The sequence below is a fragment of the Dipodomys ordii genome, unplaced genomic scaffold (genome assembly GCF_000151885.1).
Source record: "Dipodomys ordii isolate 6190 unplaced genomic scaffold, Dord_2.0 Scaffold36, whole genome shotgun sequence".
NCBI lineage: Eukaryota > Metazoa > Chordata > Mammalia > Rodentia > Heteromyidae > Dipodomys > Dipodomys ordii.
In genome coordinates this window covers 142,964-164,794 of record NW_012267252.1, presented here as the reverse complement: position 1 = coordinate 164,794, position 21,831 = coordinate 142,964, and the positions used below count along the sequence as shown (strand labels likewise).

At 38.8% G+C, this 21,831-nt stretch overlaps 1 protein-coding gene across 6 annotated transcripts in view; it reads left to right on the top strand.

Annotated features, from left to right (window-relative positions):
* The window catches only part of Sorbs1 (sorbin and SH3 domain containing 1), a 236,646-nt gene that overhangs the window by 164,583 nt on the left and 50,232 nt on the right, over nt 1-21,831 (top strand). For 3 of the 6 annotated variants that reach the window (XM_013017802.1, XM_013017801.1, XM_013017798.1), the window contains 3 exons: nt 9,721-9,768; nt 9,881-10,010; nt 11,305-11,419. In XM_013017802.1, the coding sequence (XP_012873256.1) occupies nt 9,721-9,768; nt 9,881-10,010; nt 11,305-11,419 (293 nt within the window). Of the gene's footprint in view, nt 1-229; nt 293-9,720; nt 9,769-9,880; nt 10,011-11,304; nt 11,420-17,046; nt 17,131-20,768; nt 20,835-21,367; nt 21,467-21,831 lie in introns of all 6 variants that reach the window. The other 3 variants (XM_013017804.1, XM_013017803.1, XM_013017797.1) reach the window with 2 other exon arrangements.

Here is a 21,831-nt window from a genome sequence, read left to right as displayed (position 1 = left end):
TGTGGGGGTTTTTTGCTGGTGAAAATTTTATTTTACTCATTTGCATGATGTGCTACATTAAAATAACTAAATCCTTTCTAATTCATTAATCTATTTTAAGTGTGATGCCTGTGTGCTTTAATAACACTAAAATAGGTAACCAAACATTTGAAAGAGTCATTTGGGGATCTGTCAGTCCCTCCACTTCACGGTGGATAGTTTCAAAACCCACTACTTTTCTCTGCTGCAGAGGACAACCCTTACACTCCTACCTACCAGTTTCCTGCATCTACTCCTAGTCCTAAATCTGAAGGTAATTAAAGGAAAGTGTGTGCCTTCCTTGTACTGGTGCTGTTACTTTCTTTTTACCTTGGGTTTTTTCCCTGGTGCCTAAGGGCTGTCTCCCATTTCTTTTGCTTCCCTCTAACTTTGTGTTTTGTGATAGTGTCTCACTCCTCTTGGGCTGTATAACCGGAATCTATCCAGATGATATTTTAATCCTATTCCCTTAGTGTTTATCTGATTAATGGGGTAGTATCCATCATAGTTTAGTTATAATGTTCAGAACATGTGGGGCTCTGAGAAAAGCTGCCTGAACCAACCACCCAGGGCCTGTTATGTGAGTGTCCTGAGTAGTGACTTGGAAATTAAGCAATTATGGTGGATGGGCAAGAGGTAGGTATGCCAAAGTCTTAACAAAGAAGCATTACTAGGTGCCCACATAGGTAATTTGTCCCTGGCCTCCCTGTTATGGGCCCTCAGAGTGTCTTTCTTTGAGAATTCCTAAAGAGAGTTTAGGTATAAGAATAAGTCATGGTGGGATATATTTTCTGAAAATAAGGATTTCAACCAAGCTGAAAAGCATTTCAAGAAAGAGCTGAGTTGGAATTTGATCTGCTGAGGAAGACAGTCACATCTGTGTCTAAGATATTCTTTTTTGGCAGAAAGAAGTCCAGGTGTCAAAAAATCTTACAAAAAAAACAAGTTAAGGGAAACCTCTTGGAGAAGTCCTGTGGAGAAAACAATGGCTCCCATGGGACTGGAAGATTGCTTTAGGTTCATCATTGACTCCTTAGTCAGCTTGGCTGTTGGTCTTGAGACAGGGTTTCATGGTCTCACACTGAGCCACCACACCTAGCAACCCTAACTGATGGTAGTGCCTGCATTTTGGACACATCAGGTCTGCCACAGAGGAAATAGAGGAATATTTTTCCCAGAAGTTAACATGGAAAGAGATGATAAGACAAACTCGTCACATATATTTAGAAATAGGCCTAATATATAATTTCAAACACCAAAAAAGGAAGAAACAGCCTTAAAGAATAAAAAGCAAAAAATGAGGTTAAACATTTAAAATGCATAATAAAAAAAGATGATTATACTGCAACACAAGTTCCAAAGAAGTTGTCTTCCCTGGAGATCTTTAAAAATAGGGTAGATTCCATCTCACGCCCCCATCTCTGCCTAGATGACATATCTAGCTAGGCATGTATCACTGATATATTTAGTTAGATAAAGGCTTTTTACAAATGAAAGAAACTGGGTTCTTTTAAATTTTTAACTTTTGAGAGGTTCTCTGGATTTCTAGATTTGTGGTTTGTGGTTTTGATATTGTCTGTGGTTCCAACAGGACCTCCTCAGCTCTGTCTGTGGTACTGCCTCCTCAGTGATAGCTCTGTCTCTGGACATACCTCTCCCCTCTTTTAGATAATAGGATTTGAACTCATGACCTGGAACTTGCTAGGTAAGAACTCTATCACTTGAGCCATGTCCTCAGCCCTTATACCCTTCTTAAAATAGAAAATATTTATGCCTGTCAAAGAAAGGAATAAAGACAGATTACTACCTAACAGAGGCTCTGGCCATTGATTCCCTCCCCACCTTCAACCCCCTCTCCTCCTGTCCTGGGCTTTGAACTCTGGGTGCTGTCCTGAAGCTCCTTTTTTCAAGGCTAGCACTCTACCACTTGAGGTACAGCACCACTTCCAGCTTTCTCTGTGTGATGAACTGGAGAAAAGAGTCTCATAGACTTTCCTGCCGAGTCTGGCTTCAAACCTCCATCTTCAGAGCTCAGCCTCCTCAGTAGCTAGGATTATAGATGTAACCCATCAGCACTCGGCTTTGGCCACTGGTTTTAATATGCATTACAGAATAAACAACTTTACTGAAAAATAAGTATCCTTAGTCCAGAATTTTATCTCCTGGAGAAAAACTTGCTGATGCTACTAATGTTTTGTTTTAATTTAGAGCTTGGAACTAGAAGTATCTGTAATAAACGTATGAAAGCCTAGTCTGGGAGCTACAGCCTCTGTCTAAATTGTAGTTGTCAATTCAGCATTTTTTTTAAAAAGGCATATCTGAATATCTCAAAGTTGACTCTCCTAAATAGTAAGGAATCATGTGAACATGAGTTTATGCTGCTGTAGCAACCTTCTTTTCTCCCTAGCTAGTGTGGTCAAGTAAACTTCTGGCCAGACTTCTGGAATATAAACAGAATGATCATGTCTCAATCAATGAGGTTAAAAGTGTACTTTGGAAAAACAAACTTCTGTAAATTCCAGCAAGGAGCAGGCCTTTCCAACTGTCCTATAATCTCTGAGATATACTACTTGTATATACTTACCCTTCATTTCATGAAGCTGGAGAGAGGAGGATGGGCTGTGGAGAAGGCACTCAGAACTACAGCCAGTCCGCCTTTCTTCATGTCCTGTTTAAGGAGATGTCAGCATGGTGGCTTATATTTCCTCAATAATCCTATTAATGATGACAACATGACTGCCATCATGATAGCATATGTCTGCCATTCATTTCAGCTCTTACCCAATGCAGTATGAAGCTCTGTGCTGAGCACATCACTATTAGCTCATTTCAGCCTCCCAATAACCCACTGCAGTGAATCTTCATTTCATCGATGAAGAATACGAGGATCAGAGAGGTTAAGTAATATGTACAAGATGGCATAGTAGGCAGCAGAGGCACGATTCAAATTCAAGTCTGTGGGCTTTTTCTCAGCTGCTCTGCTGTTCCTTCCCTACCCTTGACATACTCTGTGCTCTTGGTTGTCCCCTTCTTGCCTACCTCTGACACCTCACTTTAGTTTCCCTTGGGTCAGCCCTACCTTAGACTGCTTTTTGTCTCCCGAGGTAGTATCTGTGAACATGTAATGAGAAAAGACCCAAGTGATGGGTCTTTACAGTCAAAATGGAGCCACTGTAATGTAGAAACACCGTTCTGATCCTGCCCTTCAAAATGGACTATGATACTTGTCTAGATTTAGTTTGCAATGTGTGGCTATAGGACTAGCTTAAGACATGCAGATTCAAAGAGCAAGTCTTTCTATTCAGCACTGGCCCATGTGTGGTAGCTCACTCGACACTGGATGTCAAGAAAACAGGAGATATTTTTAAATGATGCCTAAAACTCTACAGAAAAATCAAGTGACTGATGTGTAACTGTATGGTCTATTGTGGGGAGCCATTAGGCTGTGGAAATCTTAGGCCTGGTGTAACTATCAAATGTCCTGGTATAGCGACTTAGGACGCTGCCACCTCTAGGTACCTCCAGGTTGTATCACATAGTATGTTCATGCTTGTCCTCATTCCTAAACAAGACTATACCAAGGAGGGACTGATAGCTGGATGTCAGTGGCTCATGCCTGCTCAGGAAGCTGAGATCTGAGGATCGAAGTTCAAACCCAATTCAGACAGGAAAGTCCATGGGACTTTTATCTCCAAAAAGTGGAACTGTGGGTGCTTGCTTTGGCAGCACATATACTAAAGTTTGAACGATACAGAGAAGATTAACATGGCCCCTATGCAAAGGATGACATGCAAATTTGTGAAGTGTTCCATATTTTTAGCTAGGGGAAAAAAAGTGGAACTGTGGCTCAAGTGGTAGAGCGCTAGCTTTGAGAAAAACAAACAAAAACTCAAGGGACAGTACCCAGGCCCTGAGTTCAAACCCCAGAACTGGTACCATTTAAAAAAAAAAAAAGACTAGTTTTCTCAGGCACAAATGGAGTCGAGTTAAAATAATACTCCATTCCCCTTGCAGGATTTCTAAAAATAGCAATATGCTGCACGAGTTCAAGCAGTTTGTTCTATTGTGAAGATGGTTGGTTTGGCTAGGACTTGTGCCTCCTGCCCCAAACTCTGGTTAGTACTGCCCAGAGGAGGGGCTGAGCTGCTCAAAGCAGTCACCTTTGCTCTTCTTATGAGAGCTTCCCAGAAAGCCTCTGCCTAGCAAGCGCAAAAGTCTTTGACCTGCAGAACAGTTAAGAAGCAGAGCAGTTGAACTTTTCTACATTTAGGACCCAGGCATCTGCTAGGAGCTGAGAATGGTAAGTGTTTTTCAAGCCATGGGTCTTCCCAGACTTTCTCCTTTAACTCCTTTTTGGCTCTACCTCATCTCTTTCTCAGTATTCTTGTTCTTCCTTAGCTATCCTGTATCCAATGCTGGACTGTTATTAATCCCTTAAAACCTGTTGTTATGAAAACCTAGATGACCTTGTGAATTTTCCCCCATGTGTCTAGGACTTCTGCTTTTCTTCTCCCATCCTAGACTCTGCTGTCTCCTCATTATCCTTGACTTCTTTTTTTGTGTGGGATGTGTATATATGTTTATCCTTACTACTTATCCTTCCTCCTTCCTTATCGTTGTACTTCCTACATGTATGGGAATTATGTTGAGCAATGGAAAAAGAACATGTTAAAAATGAGCCATTAATACTACAAAAATAATTTTAGGATTAAAGACCTAAGAAGTATATAAATTCAAAGGCCCTTTGTACAACTACTTAAAGATAAACAAACATTTTAATAAATAAAAAGTATATAAAGTAGAAAGTTCATGATATAGGCAGTGATTATGCTTATGTAATGAGTACAGAGTAATAATCCCCAACCAATGCTTTCTCCCTTGCCTTGAAAACTTACAAATTCTTTTCAAAACAACAACCAAAACATAACCCTGAAGGAAAGTTATTTAAAAATTCATTTAAAGTGGTTGAAAAGGCAATTATGTGGCTTCTGGCAGTTTCTGGCAGCGTTCTGTCTGTCCTCAAATTGAGCTACCAAGGACAGCCTGCCAAAGTCCAGGATAGACTTTGGCATGTGAATACCAGAGCCCACCAGGGGGGGTTTCAGGATCCTGAAGTGAGTGATTCACTCCACGGAAGTTTTGTGTATGTTCAAGTTTCCTAGAATCACTGGCATAGGAAGTGCTAAGTGTTGGTGCCAAGGTTTAGTGTCTGCTGCTTGGTGCTCCGAGGGACAAAACAGCATGTGGCTACCATGAGGAGGAATCACAAGGTCTCAGCTCAGCTGAGTCTACTCTAGTATTGTTTGAAAGAACCATTGGAAAAAAGGGAAGGTAGGTTGTTAGATCATGGGCAGCTTAAGAACCATCTTACTTAGTGTATCTCTTAACTATGATTGAACACACATACATAGCGAGAGGGAGATAGGAGGGAGGGAAAGGCATGCTAGCTCCATTGTATAGAAATTTAGAAGGATAACTCAAAAAATTAAATCCCCCAACAACAAATCTTCAAAGAAATAACTGCCCAATAAATAAATGGGGTAAAGACTTAAAGAGAAACTTCACTGAAGAGGAAAGAAGGATGGCCAATAGACACATGAAGAAATGCTCAGCCTCTCTAGCTGTAAAAGAAATGCAAATCAAAACAACATTGAGATACCACCTCACTCCAGTTAGAATGGCTATAATCATGAAATCTACTAACAACAGATGCTGGAGGGGATGTGTACAGAAGGGAACCTTACTGCATTGTCGGTGGGAGTATAAACTTGTTCAACCACTTTGGAAAGCAGTATGGTGGTTCCTCAAAAGACTCCACATAGAGCTGCCCTATGACCCAGCGATCCCACTTTTGGGCATTTACCCAAATGATCACAAACAAGACCACACTAAAGCTATCAGCACAACTATGTTTATTGCAGTATTATTTACCATAGCTAAGATGTGGAACCAACCCAGATGCCCCTCAGTAGATGAATGGATCAAGAAAATGTGGTATATATACACAATGGAATTCTATGCCTCCATCAGAAAGAATGACATTGCCCCATTTGTTAGGAAATGGAAAGACTTGGAAAAAATTATATTAAGTGAAGTAAGCCAGGCCCAAAGAAACATAGGTCCCATGGTTTCCCTTATTTGCAATATCTAGTATACATCTGAATCAAGCAGAAAAGGTCAGATAAGTTGATGTTAGGGAAATGAGCCCTAAGATATGTATTCAAATGTTTATTTCTTTCATGAGATTGTTTCTAACATATTTATAAGATGATTTCTTTGTTGCTTTGTATGTCCCTCCCCCACGGTATAACCCCTGCTTTCACTGTATTTGATGTTGGTATGATTTGTGGAGGGGAAGGGAAAAAACAAATGGTTTTAAATAGGGGTACAGGTGGACCCTTTGCAACAATGAGATATACAAGTCATTATGTTGAAAAACGAACTTTACAACTTTGGTGGGGGGAAGGGGGGAGGCTGGGAAGGGATGGGAAGGGGAAACAAAGGAGGAGGCTACAATGCTTGATAAGAAATGTACTCATTGTCTTGCCCATGTAATTGTAACCCCATCTGTACAGTATTTTCATAATAAAAAAAATTAGAAGAATGCCCCTATAATCAGTTTCCCCATTCCCTGGCATTTCTAACTGCATACCCAGCTTCCTCAAGATAGACTTGGCTTGTTAAGAGAACGTTTCATACATCAGCAAGTACAAATGATTCTTACCCAGTGTCCTTGGAGATCAGAAAGAAGAAAACTAAGAATATAGTGAAGTAACTCAGAAAACTTTCTTAAATACTACCCATATGGGGTGATTGGGAAAAGTAGTACAAAGGCTTCCAGAGCTGGAGATTGGCTCACACAACAGTTATTTGCGATTTAGGACAACATTTTTGGGGGGCTTCTTTTAGAATAAAAATAATAGAAGGCTCACAATCTCTCACCTTTCCCAGAATTGAGCACATGACACTAGGGTGAAACAAACAAACAAACAAAAAGCCATCCTTGTGACAGGATTTAGAGGTATCATGAAGAAGTAGAGTCAGAAAGACTTGAGTTGATTCCTGCTGTCTAATTTTCTTACTGACCAGCCACAGGAAAACTTTCCTATCCTCATTGAGTCCTGATTTCCTTGTTTGCAAAATATGCTATTTGTTTCTTCCTGGTGTATATTTTCTTAACCAGGAATGAGATTATATTAGTAAATTTTCAGCTCCTTTCAGGTGCTTAATAATGCCTATTATTATTTTCTTTCATAAAATGAGTTGACTTTTTCTTCTGTTAGCAGACAGAAGATATCTGGAACTTGTCATAATTGCTATTCAACTTCGATTGTGCCCTCCTAACGTGTGAGAACTGAAATCCATGTTAAATTCCCATTGACAATGAGATATGAAAATACCCTCCCCTGTGTTAATGTTGGGGGGGCTATTTTTATATCGAAAAAGGAAATAGCTTTAAAGAACATTCAAGTCTTCACTATTTCCCTCATTCCAGATTTCCTCCTCCTCTTTCCAAAGTACATACGTTGTTAGACTCCTAAAGAAGTCTTACATTTTTTATCTTGTAAGATAGATTTTTCACCTTGTGCTAATGGCTCATACTTAATATCCTAACTACTCAGGAGGCTGAGATCTGAGATACCTAGGTTTGAAGCCAGGCAGAAAAATTAATCAGCAAAATGCCAGACTAGAAATGTGGCTCAAGTGGTAGAACACTGGCTTCTGAGAGCATAAGACCTTGAATTCAAGCCCTGGTAGTAGGACAAAAAGAAAAAAAAATTCTTGTTGCCTTCCCAAAAGCCTTAGTTATAATTCCATATTAGAAATCTCTGGGAAAAAACAGATCTTTAAACCCCAGTCTTAATGTTTGTGACTATTTATATATCATCTCCCTACCAATAACTTCGCTCCTAGACTTATGAACCAGGTAATAGCTATAAATTACCTTCACTTTACCATCTCTTGATAGGCTTCAATTTTTCACAATTCAGAGAGGTAAAGGGCTTTGAGCTAAAATGTTAGACTGGATTTGAAGTAGTATTGTATTGTTTTCTATCTGAGCTAACTTCATTTGGGGAAGGCACCATTTGTTTTTCTAATGAAGTCCCTGAAATCAAAGCTGGTTTTTAGTGTTCTTGATATGATATTTTATGAGTATAAGAATCAAGTACTATTAAGAAAATAAACAACTGTTAACACAAAATTCAGGTTTTCCAAAAATATATTTCTGGATCCTATTTTTATCCATCCCCTGTCCTATTTTAACAAATTAATAAGCTTATACATTTGACTTTTAATAGTGAAAGGTTGGCAGGTATGATGGGTCATCCCAGAATGAGACAAGGAGTAAGCAAAGAGTATTGCGTTTCAGCCAGCCTAGACAACATAGCAAGATACTGTGTCCAAAAAAGAAAAGAAAGGCTTGGTTGTGTTGGTAAAGTCTTATACCTATTTTGCCTTGCTGTTGCCTAATTCTAACCTTTAAAGATAAAAGGGAGGTGAAAAATAACTTGGTTATACTTTTTATAAAGTATTCTGACCTTTATTCCGCTCTGAAAATTGAAATGATTTGCAAGGAAATGAGTTGCTTAACACTGTCATTAACATGGCATATATTCTTGCGCTCATCTTTTCTGGTTAAGTCATGTGCTTCACTAAAGACATTGTAGATTTTAAGGGAAGAACTAGGTCTTTGTTCTGTATGCATGAATTCTGAATTCACAAGATACTAGAAAATAAGGAAGGTAGACTTTCCAGCAAACTCGTTTTGGAGTAATACTTTGAAAGGACTATGAAGGATGCAGTGACTTAATATCCAGCACTGCATAGCTCCTGTAAGTGGTCACAGGGTCCAGTTTTTAGTGTAAAAAACTCAGCCACTTCCATGATGCTTAAGATCTTATTTTGATCCAATCAGTTTTAGAGCCAGGGTTTGGCTTATTTAGGGGCAGATTCCACCCCCTTGGAGAGCCATCTCATACCATAAAAACTCTCATGAGTTTTATTCCAGAGTTTCTATGTTAGGCATTTACCCCAAGCAGTATCTGAAGAGCAGATCATATAACCACATCAATCATGGCTGTGTTGTGTTCTAAGAAAAGAAATCTACTCAAGGGAGCCACACTAAGTTGAAACAATCAGAACAAATTATGATGTCAATTTTTCTCAAACTCTAAGCTTCAGACCCTTTTTGTTATTGATGTTGCTATGGAAATTTAAGATGACACAGGTCAGAGTTAAGTTGGGGAGCTAGCAGCCATACCATCTAGGCCTTTCCTTCACATCCAGTAGCAGCTCCAAGCCCTAGAAAGAGGCCTCGCAGAATCCTCTGGCACTCTGTGGGCTAAGTGGGAGCAGCTAGAGCCATCTCATCCCCTCTATCCTCCTCAGCCAGACTCTGGGTTGTGAATTCCTCTGTTGTTGGTGGGTATTCTCTTGAGAAGGACCTTTGGCTATTTGTCCCCATGTTTCCCAGTGTTAGGCAGCAGTCATCTCTCTGGCAATGTGAAGGGCCCTCCTGGCGTGCCGGCTCTGCCTCACTGTTCACTGTGGTCTGCTGTGGTATAGCATCCAGTGTGCTTAAGCCCTTCTTCCCTGGTGTGCCTGGCTATGATGCAGGACTGTGGAAGTAAGAAATGACATGAACCTCATTTCTCTTTCCTTTCCCCATTTCTTCTGATTATGTCCTTTTCCTCCCACTAGATGATGATTCAGATCTGTATTCTCCTCGATACTCCTTTTCTGAAGATGGTAAGTGACTTGAGTTTCCTGCTTTCAGGGGAGGAAGGTGGGTGAGGGAAGACACCTTCTGATTTTGGGTTTCCATTGGATTTCAAAGTCTTTTTGTGTGTACATTCTCCAGCAAAATCTCCCCTTTCTGTGCCTCGTTCAAAAAGTGAAATGAGTTACATTGATGGTGAGAAGGTGGTTAAGAGGTCGGCCACACTTCCCCTCCCAGCCCGCTCGTCCTCACTCAAGTCCAGCCCAGAGAGGTAAGTATTCCCTGAGCTGAGTTCATCTTTACCACACAGTGGCTTTTCTCAGCATTTGTGGAGACCCAGAGCCTCCTTTCTTAGAACAAGGAGCTAGACTCAGTTTGGTGACCTATCATCAGGGACTAATCTGAGTCTCAATGACCTTATCTATAAAGGTAATCAAAATAGCACAACTCCTTGATCAGAATGTCTCAAAGATAAGTGAGATAATATACATAACACTCTTACTAATGCCTCACTCATAGCCTAGGCTTAATTTAATGATTACTATGATTTTGTACCTCATCACAACAAAAATCTTCATTTCAAGATTTGTCACCAAAAGGAGGGGGTAACAATGCTGTATAGGAAATGTACTCATTACCTTACTCATGTAACCGTAACCCCTCTGTACAGTATCTTTACAATAAAAATATATATATTAAAAATTGTCACCAGTTTCCATATTACCTGAGCATACTCTGTGTTTGCACATTCATGGGAAAGAATATAATTTTCAAACAAGAGCCACTTAAAAAAATACCAGTATTGGGGATTGAACTCAGGGCCTTGTGCCCTCCTTTAGCACTTTTGTTTAAGGCTAGAGCTTTGCCTCTTGAGCCACAGCTCCACTTACGGCTTTTTACTGGTTAATTGAAGAAGAGTCTCATAGACATTTCTGCCTGGGCTGTCTTCAAACTGTCTTCAAACGTCACCTGATGTGAGACAAGAATACGAGTATGCCATTGTTCTGTCTTCAAGAAGCTAGCAGCATGCATGAAAAACAGAATGCAATTGCAATTCAAGGGGCAATAGTACACATACACAAAAAATTGCAATTTTCCATCTGGGTGTTGGTAGGTCACACCTGTAATCCTAGCTATTTAGGAGTCTGAGACCTGAAGATTGCGGTTCAAAGCCAGCCGGGGCAGGACAGTTCATGAGACTCTTATCTCCAATTAACTACCAGAAAACTAGAAGTTAAAGATTTTTTGAAGGACAGTCTTTAATGGAACCAGATTTATAGGAGAATATAAGTATGTATGAATCATCTTCTTTCTCTTCCTGTCAACTTCCTAGTGCCTGGTTTTAAGTGCAGAGTATTTCAAGCCCTTTATGAGGCCAAGTCAGAGATTTAATTGCTTGTTTTGAGAAGCAAGTCAGTACAGCTAAATTGTTCATCTTGACTCTGATTTTTTAATGCTTTGGATAAAAATTCCTTGATTAGACCCAAGCCAACCAAAGTCAGACTGTGTCTGAAGCAGATGCCAATTTTCATGAAAATACCACTAATAGGATTTTTTTTTTACAGAAACGACTGGGAGCCCCCAGATAAGAAAGTGGATACAAGAAAATACCGTGCAGAGCCCAAAAGTATTTATGAATATCAGCCGGGCAAGTCTTCTGTTCTGAGCAACGAAAAGATGGTAATTTGCATATTGAAGTTCTTTTTTCTCCATCTGCCCATGTCCTGTAATCCGGATGCATTGTGCAAATGGATTATATTCTTTCCCCCTTGAGATAGGCTTGCTTTGTTTGCAAGACTATAAAAAAATGAAGGTTTTTTTTCCCTTTACGTTTTCACAGGTGTTTATAAAATAAGTCCTAAGAGTCTCCTTTTAAAGAATTCTGCTATTGTGGCTATATTGCTCTTTTGTGCATGGTTTTAACTAATTTTAATTTTTCTACTAACATAACGATCTTGTTACTGTTATTTATTTTCTAAGTGTCTAACCATTAATTTATCAGCCTTATCATTGACTGGGATAAAGTTAGAATGTTTTAAAAGTGACTCTTATTGGAATGTGCATGAATTTTGTAGACATTGCTAGTATATTATTAAAGGCTATAACTTTTAAAAGGATGTTATGAGGGGGAATGTGTCTTTTAGGTCTTCCTTTTTTGATAAGTACAATGTTGAGGCCTTATTTCATATTCAGTCTGGTTTATGGTTCTCTATATAAATTCAAGCAATTTTAAGTGTTCAGAAAATGGCCTTGCATGGGTATAACAGACAGCTGTGGAAAAGTAGCCCCTTCTATGAAACAGGAAGACTTTTTATAGACTGATTAGTTTCCTATCTGCCAATCACACTTCCTTTCATTCACCCTTCATTAGGAAAATCTGATTTTGATTTCTGATCTTGGTTAAAGAGATTCTAGAAAACTCTAGAAGCATAGGAGCCCTTGGGCTCTGACAACAGAGTGGGATGGTAGTGTTGGGGACTGGTTTTTATTCACTGCTGTTAACACACCAAGTGTGGAGCATGTCTCTTCAAGGCTTCAATTTTCCCTCCCCCTTTTTCTTCTCTAGATGTGTTAAAAGAATAATCGATTTGACTTTTACTAAAGTAAAATGTGACATCTTTAAAAGCCCAGAGGGATAAGTAATTTTAATTAGGATAAAAGGTCAACAGTTCACAGAAATGCTTTTAGAGTTGTCATTCTTTGGTATTCACTGTGCACCACAGTTATTTTAAGCAGAAAGCTCGGAGATGAGCAGAGGATCTGGCCTTGGGCTCCCATGTCATTCTCTTCCTATTAGAAGGTATCTCCTATATAATATACGTGCATGGGAACCTTACTCCCAGGGGTTCCAGGGAAGAAAACTGTGTTCTTCAGAGACATTTCTAATACTTAAATAATAAGCCTGGGTCCTCTATCACATGTTAATACATTGAAATGATCTCAGTAAGCTTTTTGGATGCTTTTGTTTTGGCGATGTAACCATTTATAGGGTGCCATGGTTCTTACTGAAGGCTCACCTTTTTTATTTGTTTGTTTCTTAATTTTGCCTTTTATTTCTTTCCTCGGTCATAGTAATTTAACCACCATTCAGAACTAGGGAAAAAAACAACCTAATTCTGTTTTCTTCAATGATATCATAATAGTCTGAGTCTCTTCCATGCATTAGTTCTTGGGATCATTGTCATTGTTTTAACAACCCTGGGAAGTGACACACTGGCTCATGGATTCTTCTGTAGGGAGTAGGGTAGATCCCACCATCAGCAGAGTGCTGGAACTCTGCACAAGAACTCCTCTGTTCTGTGCCAGTCCTGAGGCCCATCCCTAATGGATCTGCCCAAAGGCAGATCAGGGAGGAACCATTCTCCTAGTTGCTAATTCAGTGCCCTTCGCCCAACTTAGCTCTTTTTTTCTAAAGAGGAAGTTTTACTTTTAGAGAGGAATTTCAGTTGGATCTCCCATCTTTTAACAGTCTGCCCTTCACAGTGATTCAATTGGTCCTTTATGTTAGATTTTTTTTCTGACTATTTTTGTACCATGAACAGAAAAGTTAGGATATAAATTTCAGTATGTGACATTTGTCTTTTGGCAAGTGTCTGGTTTGGTGGATACTGGTTAGTTGTCTCTAGTTATTCAGTATCTAGTTGCCAGGCTTTGGGCACTCCTGTATTTAAATTAAAAAAAAACTTAGTTGTTAACTTGGTAGTTATACCAACTAGCAACAGATGTAGAATTGGCACTTGCTTTCAGATTTACTCTATCTCATTTTGGGAAAACACTTTTATTTTTGAGGTGTTTATGTCTGCTTAATTCTGGCAGTATAGGTGATAGAAATAAGCAGATAGGCACAGCTATTCATTACTACCAGGAAGGGGTGGGTAGAGACCATATAGATGCCCACCCAGGCTTCAAACACACATACATCCCCAACAAGGTTCTAGTGGCTTTCTTCTGTAATTCTACATACTCAAGAGGCTAAGATCTGAGGATTGTGGTTTGAAACCTGCCCAAGCAGGAAAGTCCATCTCCAGTTAACTACTAAAAAGCAGTAGAGTGCTAGCTTTGACCTAAAAAGCTTGAGAAGAGTGCCCAAGCCCTGAGTTCAAGTTCCAGAACTAGCTTGCATGTGTGCATGCGCACGCGTGTGTGCCCACACCCACACACCCACACACAGAAATGGCCTTTTCTGAGCTTTATTCCTTTATACTTTTCTCTAGCATCAGTTATAGGCCGTGTTCTTATTGAACAAAAATATAAAACAAGATAATTTACCTACCTTAGTTTCCTCCCAATTTTGAGTTTCTTTTCTGGCATATCAAACTAGTGACCGGTCCTGCTTTGGTTTGATATTGACTAAAATTCAGCAGGTCAGCCCTCCTTCTTGTTTGGTATGAGAGGTATAATATAATATAGTATGCAGAGCGCTGGATCAGGAATTGGAAGATCTGAATCCTGGGTTTTAGTTCTGACTCTGCCATATATCTTAGGCAAATTATTTTAATTTCCTGAGCCTCAGTGTTTTCATGTATAAATAGAAATATCACTTGTTCTGCCAACCCCACTTAAGTACCACAGGAGGTGATCAAGGGTTATATATACCATGGTAAGAAAACTATTGACATCATGAAGCACTTACAAATCAATATATCCCATTCAGGTGATTTATTTCATTGAAATTTGAAGCTGCTCTCTGGCTTCATTTGAGTAAGAAAAGTGCCTTTGATAAGTTGGCAATTTTCTGGCAAGTCACCGGAATGTTCTAAGGACTTTATCAAGCTTAGGGAAGAACAGCCCACAGCGGCCAAGAACTGAGCCTGGTAGTATGGAATTTTCCAAGAGTGCTGGAACAAGTTTCCTCTGCATCCACAAGGATGTTTGCTGTTGGTTTGTTCCCTTTTTGGTTGTACAGCTGAGTTATACCTGGCAAACTCAAATGCAGTTGGAGGGCAGCTTTACCTCTGGGAAACTCAAAGGACTGAGACTTTGGACCTGAGGTTCTGACCCAGCTTGTTTGACACACCTCCTGATTTTGTTCTTGGCACAGCGTTAACCTCCTTAAACAGTCTGTAAGAAGCATTCAGGAATAAAGTGGGTTAATTTCTTCAGAATTGTAAGTACCAATGCTTTTAGTGCATTTCCTGAAAGAGTTGGTACTTTTTGTTTTGTTTTGTGTTGTTTTGGTGCTAGTACTGAGGAATTTTGATGATTAATTGGTGATAAGAGTCTCTAATTTGTCTGCCTAGTCTGGCTTTGAACCATGATCCTCAGTTCTCAGCCTCCTGAGTTGTTAGGATTACAGGCATGAGTCACCAGTGCCCAGTTTATTTATGGTGGTTTGGTTTGTTTGCTTTTTGGTTGATTTTTTTTTTAGGCCTATCCTGTTCCCAAGTAGCAGTTTATAAATAGTCCTTATGCCGGATGCTCATTCCTGTAATCCTACCTTCTCAGGAGGCTGAGATCTGAGGATCACAGTGTGAATCCAGCCCTGGCAGAAGAGTCCCCATGAGACTCTTATCTCCAATTAACGGAAGTGGCACTGTGGCTCAAGTGGTAGAGTGTTAGCCTTGAACACAAAAAAAGTAGTCCTTATAAAAATAATAAATGTGAAATAGGTTTCATGAAATGCCATCATTTTAGCATTTAGAATGTCCTGGTGTCTAGATGTTCACTGCCAAGTGGTTGTGTTCAAATAGGTGTTGTGCCTCATTTCACTGAGTAAATACAGAATCCACTGACTGTACAGAAGGTAAAGCTTGAAGTCCTAAGGCCCTCCAGAAACCAGAGATTTTTCTGCATGCAAGAGGAGAGACCTGATTGTTCAGTATATGTTTCCCTCTGATTTCAACCCCTAGTTTAACTTTGTGAAAGACAGGGACTCTGCCGTGTATCCATATCTCATTTTACCTATGAAACTGAAAGGAATGAAACAGAGTCTTCTAAGGGTGTTAGAAGAATGGCCTGGGAAAAGTCACTAAGACTGTTTGCAACCTTTTCTACAGGCTGCAAAAGTACTAAGTAATTTGTTAAGAAAAGTACCTCTAAGAAGAACCATTCGATGATGTAGGAGCATAGAAGACCTGTGCATGGGACTTAGCAATATTTTTTCTCACTTGCTCATTCCAGATTTTAGCCTGAAGTTAATATGTGATGTTTTCAATCTCAGTAGTTCATTTGCTATTTCAGAGTGCCATAGGGAAAAAAATCACCCTAGCTCCTTTTTTGTGATTCTCACAAATTTAAAAAAAAATGTTTACAAACCAAAAACACTTTTGTCTGATGTGAACATATCTCTAATTCATTAAAAAGAAAACTTCATTTGCTTCCCAGGTACTCATTCTCCAACTAATTGTTTCCAGAAATAAATGTTACCCCCCAAAGTAATAAAGTACCAGACCTTTATACAGATTTGATTAAATATTAAATCCTATGGAAACAAATTATCAGTCTACATGTGATACTCTTTGAATGTAAAGTGAGAAATCTAATGTTGGAACATAACCCAAAAGTTTTCTTTCCCATGTTCTGTTATCTGTCTTGTCCCGCTTTTTTCTCACTTAATTTTTCCCAACTCTTTAACATTTACTTGTTAGAACACAAAATATATTCTGTCTTTACTCATCCTCTATCAGGTGCTTGTGTAAAATGTTTTTCACTGTGTCTTCTGTGTTTACTTATATCATCTTTCACTTAACTGTGTATAGGTCATGGTATCTCACCTATTCATGTGCCATTAAAGATGCAGTATTAACCAATTGGCTTTTATAAGGTGTCAATACTTGTGTTTATTTTGAAAACCTGAAGGCAGCCTTGCAAATAAGTACTAAAACTGTCTTATACCATAAAAACTGTGTGCTCTATTCAACTGGTATAGATGTGAAATGTTTGGTGTGCTCACCAGTTTATCTGCTCCTAACTAATACTTCTTTGCAAGAAGAAATAGGACTTTCTTTTCTCCACTACTGAAAATCATTAAAGAATACTGCTGCGTCAATATTCAGCTTTGTTGTAAAGTGCAGCAGTGTGGTGCAGAGATCTGTACCTCCAGTCCATCTGCCTCTGCCATTCAGAGAATGAGCCACTCAACTACTCCTTACCTCAGTTTCCTGTGTTTATAAACATATCCTCTCCCTCCTGTTTTAGCTTCCTGTTTTTGCTGATGTCAGTAAAAATGGACAATTGCTGCTGTTGAACTCAGCTGCTATATGCAATATACCTGGATACCACTGCATCTCTACTGGCCTGTTCCTTTGTAATCTTTGCATAATGTTATCCTTCTCTTTCTTCCATTTCCCTGTCACCAACCCCTATAGAGTCGGGATATAAGCCCAGAAGAGATAGATTTAAAGAATGAACCTTGGTATAAGTTCTTTTCGGAATTGGAGTTTGGGAAACCGGTAAGTTTGATAGCCTCAGTGGTTCTACGCCTTTTAAAATAATGCTGTTGCTGCTAAATTAGAATCAGATCTATATACAGGGAACTCAGTTGTGTTGGTTGGCAATAGTGGGCTTGTCTCATCCTTACCACCTGGAAGCTTTTCTTTCTTTATATCACCAAGATGTGATCTGTGGAGGTATAGCTTACCACAATCCCTAAGAACACAATGAAGTCACTGCTTACCCTAGGACCACCCTCCACTGATAACAAATATCACATGCCTTGTGGACATCATTATTGCAGCAATTGGTTCACTACCTTGACTCAAGTCTTTGTGCTTGCTGAACACAGGCAGGAAAATACATTATACACAGAGAAGACGAGCTTTGCCACTGCTTCAGATAGCACTTTTTTTTTACAGTATATATATGAAATAAGTGCCAGAACAGGATCTTTGCATGGAGATATGGCTCACAAATGACACACCTTACAAACAGCTTCTATGGAATGATTTGTATGAGTTAGACTGACATTTTCCAAGTTGGGATAGAGACTAGGAATTCTAGCAAATTTAGTGTTTCACCTAATGTTCAGTAGCTTTACCATGACATCACTGAGTTGGCTTTGGTATAATTGATCCAGTCATGGTACTTTAAGGTTGAATTTGTTAGCCCTGCCTCTAAAAAAGTATCAAATAGAAAGGAAAACTGAGTTCTTCCTGTTACTCAAGATGTCTGGTTTAAACTCTAGTTACTTTAAACAGCAACTTTAAAGTAGCCTTAATTATTATAAATGCAAAAAAGTTACGGTGGAGGAGTTAAGCGTAGAAAAATAAAACATTAGACATTTGTATGAGACTCTAAGCATTGAATCCAGCTTTTAGATTACTGAGGCTTGAGATGACAGTTTTATTTTGCTTTTGTTTCTTTAAGATGAAGACATAGTGCTCTGGAATTGCTCATTTGATTTAGGGATGCTGAGGTGAAAGTTCAGATGTCTTCTAAGTTAGGAGAGCCTGACTTGCAAGATCCTGCCTTTTAGGAACACCAATTTGTCTGTTCTGGGACACATCTCCCGTGGGCAGCTGGGCTGTTCCTGGTGAAGAGTGCCACCTAGTGTACAGTAAGAGAGGAACATCTAACCCAAACTGCCTTCTTCTCTTCCCCTTCCTAGTGCTTTGGTGCACGCATTTCTTCTCATTTTCTTCCCTTTCTCTATTGTTCACCATTTAGATATCAATTCTACTTCAACCTATTTTAACTATATGCAAATACTGAATAGTAACCTAATATTTTTCCTTTTCTTATTTTCCTTAAAATCTACTAAGTATTGCACAAATAAAGCTTCTTTTAATGTATATAATTCTGTCCCCTTCTTCCCCGACCTATGTGCTATGTGTAGCAACAACACCATACTTTTATCAAGGATAACTGTAGCTACTAGCTTTTAATTGTATTCAATAAAGATTCCATATTGTTTATTTTTTAAATCCCTTTCAGGATCCATACATATCTAGCCATCTCCTCATCTGCTAAATAACTGAACTAACGAATCTTATCTGAAATATTAACTTTTAGGGGGAAAAGCTATGTTCTTTTTCCCCTCACTAATAAAATGGTTTTTGTTGTTGGTAATCAAGAGTATTTTAGTCCCTGCATACAACAAATAAGCCATGAGAATAAGTTGGTAAGTTAACACTGTTGCTACCTGAAGCTGTGGTCAAAGGACAATAACCATCTCAAATAAATACTGAAACATAGTCCATTTGTAAAATAGAGCCTTCTAATAGTTTTGTTCCCCTTTGTGGAGGTCTTACTGTAAAAGTTAATACTTTGGAAGACTTGCCAAAATAACATAATCAGTGGAACAGCATTGAGATGAACAGTTAGTTCTTCATGGTTTGAGGTATATTCATGATAAACTCATTCTCTAGTTGAACCAACAGTTTGGGAAGAAAGGTGAAAGGAAGAAATGTTTTATCCTATCTTCCTGCTCCCACCACTGTGGACCATAAGAGTAAGAAACCTACTTCCCGGGTAGTATAAAAAATAAAAAGAGGGTGTTAACTATGGAAATGAGTTTGGAAAATTTTTCCTTAAAGGTGAAAATGAAACTTGTACTTCATCATACAGATCATCATTTCTGCATTGCTTACACTAACTGTCCTGGAATGAACCTACCAGAACTTATATACTAGACTCCTCTTCAACCCTCTTCTCTTAACACCACCTACATGGAACTGGTTTTTTTAAGCAATAGGTTTTTATAGAATAGCAAATAATCCAAGACTCAAGGGACTATTGGGAGGATGATATTTAAAATCAATCTTATTTGTAAATGCTTTTTTCTGGCAGTTTTAGGATAAAGAAGTGGGTGTGTGGGTAATATATGTGACCTCAGAAAGTCTACATCCCCAGACTAATTATCTAAGTATTTTTAGTGCTATAGATGAATAATAATGGCTGGTATCACTTTACAAAATGCAGAATATACTAACACAGGGCTACCATTATCGTTGCTATCAACAGTGAACACGATGTGGAATTAAATTAGTACCTGAGTGGCAGCTTTTTCTTCTCTTTTTTCCCTTCTGCTTTTTAAAATAGAAAGTGACATGATTTCCATCTATAAACTCAAGGCAAAATTTCTCAGTAAATTAATTTGAATGCTTCCATAGAGTTAGTTGCCAAGAATTATGCATACTCTTTAAAAAATTTAAAAATAACAAAGATTTACATACAACAGTTTTGAGCTTTGAATGATCTCCCATTTCTCATCTTCCCAGAGTTCATAGTATAGGTGATTTCATAGTATAGGTATGGAGGCAAAACCAGAAGGCCCACCCAGTAGAAAATCAGTTGCATTGTTAGACACGTATTATAACTTCTAAGTGTCCTGTGCTGGCTAACTCTCCAACAATCACTTGGTATACTTTTCATCTCAGTTCTAATTGTAATTGTGAAGGGGCAAAAGAGAGAAAAGAAAAATCATCTTCCATTCTACTGCTCACATTCTAAGTTGCAATTGGTCTCTATGGAAGATGGAAGTTATATTTCTACAACTAGCAACATCATCAAGATCCATTTAAACCCTAAAAGGAGAGTTCAAAACAGCTGGTGTGAAATTGTCTGGTGCACTATTTAACACCCATTTTGTACACAGATTTCATGGCTACAGAAAACATGTTTAGTTCAGTTTACCCTCTATTAACCAAATTGCTAGGTTCATACATTTGTTAGCATACAATGATTTTTTTGTTTTACAAGGGAAAAGGCTATTTCAAAAAGAAAATGTAGATTCTCCAGTGTCAGTCTTAGTTTGAATGGGACAATGAGGAATTGAAAGTTGGTCATTTTGTTGAAATTTGTGTTAATATTTTCTTTTTTTTCTTAAGGTTTCAGTATTTATAATCCAATGATAATTTGCTCTTGAAACATAAAAGTAGAACCCACTTCCCTGTTAGTGGTGCCAGGTCTCCCCCAACTCCAGGGCAGCACACTTTTGTGTGTCCTGGGCTGAATGCCCAGCCTTTTGCTTTGAGTTCCTGTCTATGTTGGCACAGCTCTCCCAGTGTACCCCTCTTTGTTTGAACCAGCCTTGTGTTTGTCTTTATGTCTTTATGCTCATTTCTTCATTTCCTCCTCTGCTTCCCGTCAGCCTCCCAAAAAGATATGGGATTATACTCCTGGAGACTGCTCTATCCTTCCTAGAGAGGATAGAAAGGTAATTCCGCTGTGCTCCTCCGTGACTGTGTGTGTGCTCTCTAGCTTTGGTTGGTGTGAGTGTGGTGTGGGTTTGTTTTCTTAAATCATTATTTTTAATGTAGTAACTTTTTTCTTTTTGGCTTGGTGATAAAATAATTTAATAAAGTAGCTAAGACATATACTAATGTGTAGAGGTTTTCAAGTATTGACTTATTCTTCTGACACAAGAGTATTTGTCGCAGTTGCAACAAGGGAACAAGTAGGCCTTTCCTTAAAGGTAGGTGTTCATGGTATTGGTAGTTTTCGTTAGCAAGTAGGATAGACTTTTGCAGCTCTGATGCTCAGGACTTCTACTGTACGTGTCTAATGTTACATTCTCTGCTTTCACGTCTTTAACTAATTTCTAGTGAGCTCTTGTGATTGGGTCATGGCATAGTAGCCTTGTTGAAGTATGGCACGAAAAACAATTCATTTTTCAAACTTAACCTTCCATCCTTTCTCCCTTTCCTCTAAACTAAAAATTTCTTTCTCATCTTTTCTTTCTTGAACCAGACTAATCTAGAAAAAGATCTCAACCTGTGCCAAACAGAGTTAGAGGCAGATTTAGAAAAAATGGAGACGATTAATTCTCCCAGTGCCAGCCCACCACAGGTACTTCTTCCCATCTTCCTCATGCTATCCGTTCCTTTTCAAGCTTGGTTTGATTTGCTTCTCTGGTTTTGCTGTAGTTGAGGTGACAGATGGCCGTGCTGGTTCTTTTTCAGCTGCATGGCTTTCTGACTCCTGTTTTAGACCCTCCTCAACTCCACAGTTAGCGTTTGTTTGGATTCCTTTTGAGCTTGGTATCTTCCTCATAGAGGAAATGTTCCAAGTGTTCGTGGAAATGCTGGTGATTTAAACTCCTCCCTATTCTACCAGAGCCGTATTATACTTTATTATTAATTGGAGGATGACCCTTTGCCTCTGAATACTTTCTCTGAATTTTCATGAGCTTCATTTAAAAAAAAAAAAGACAA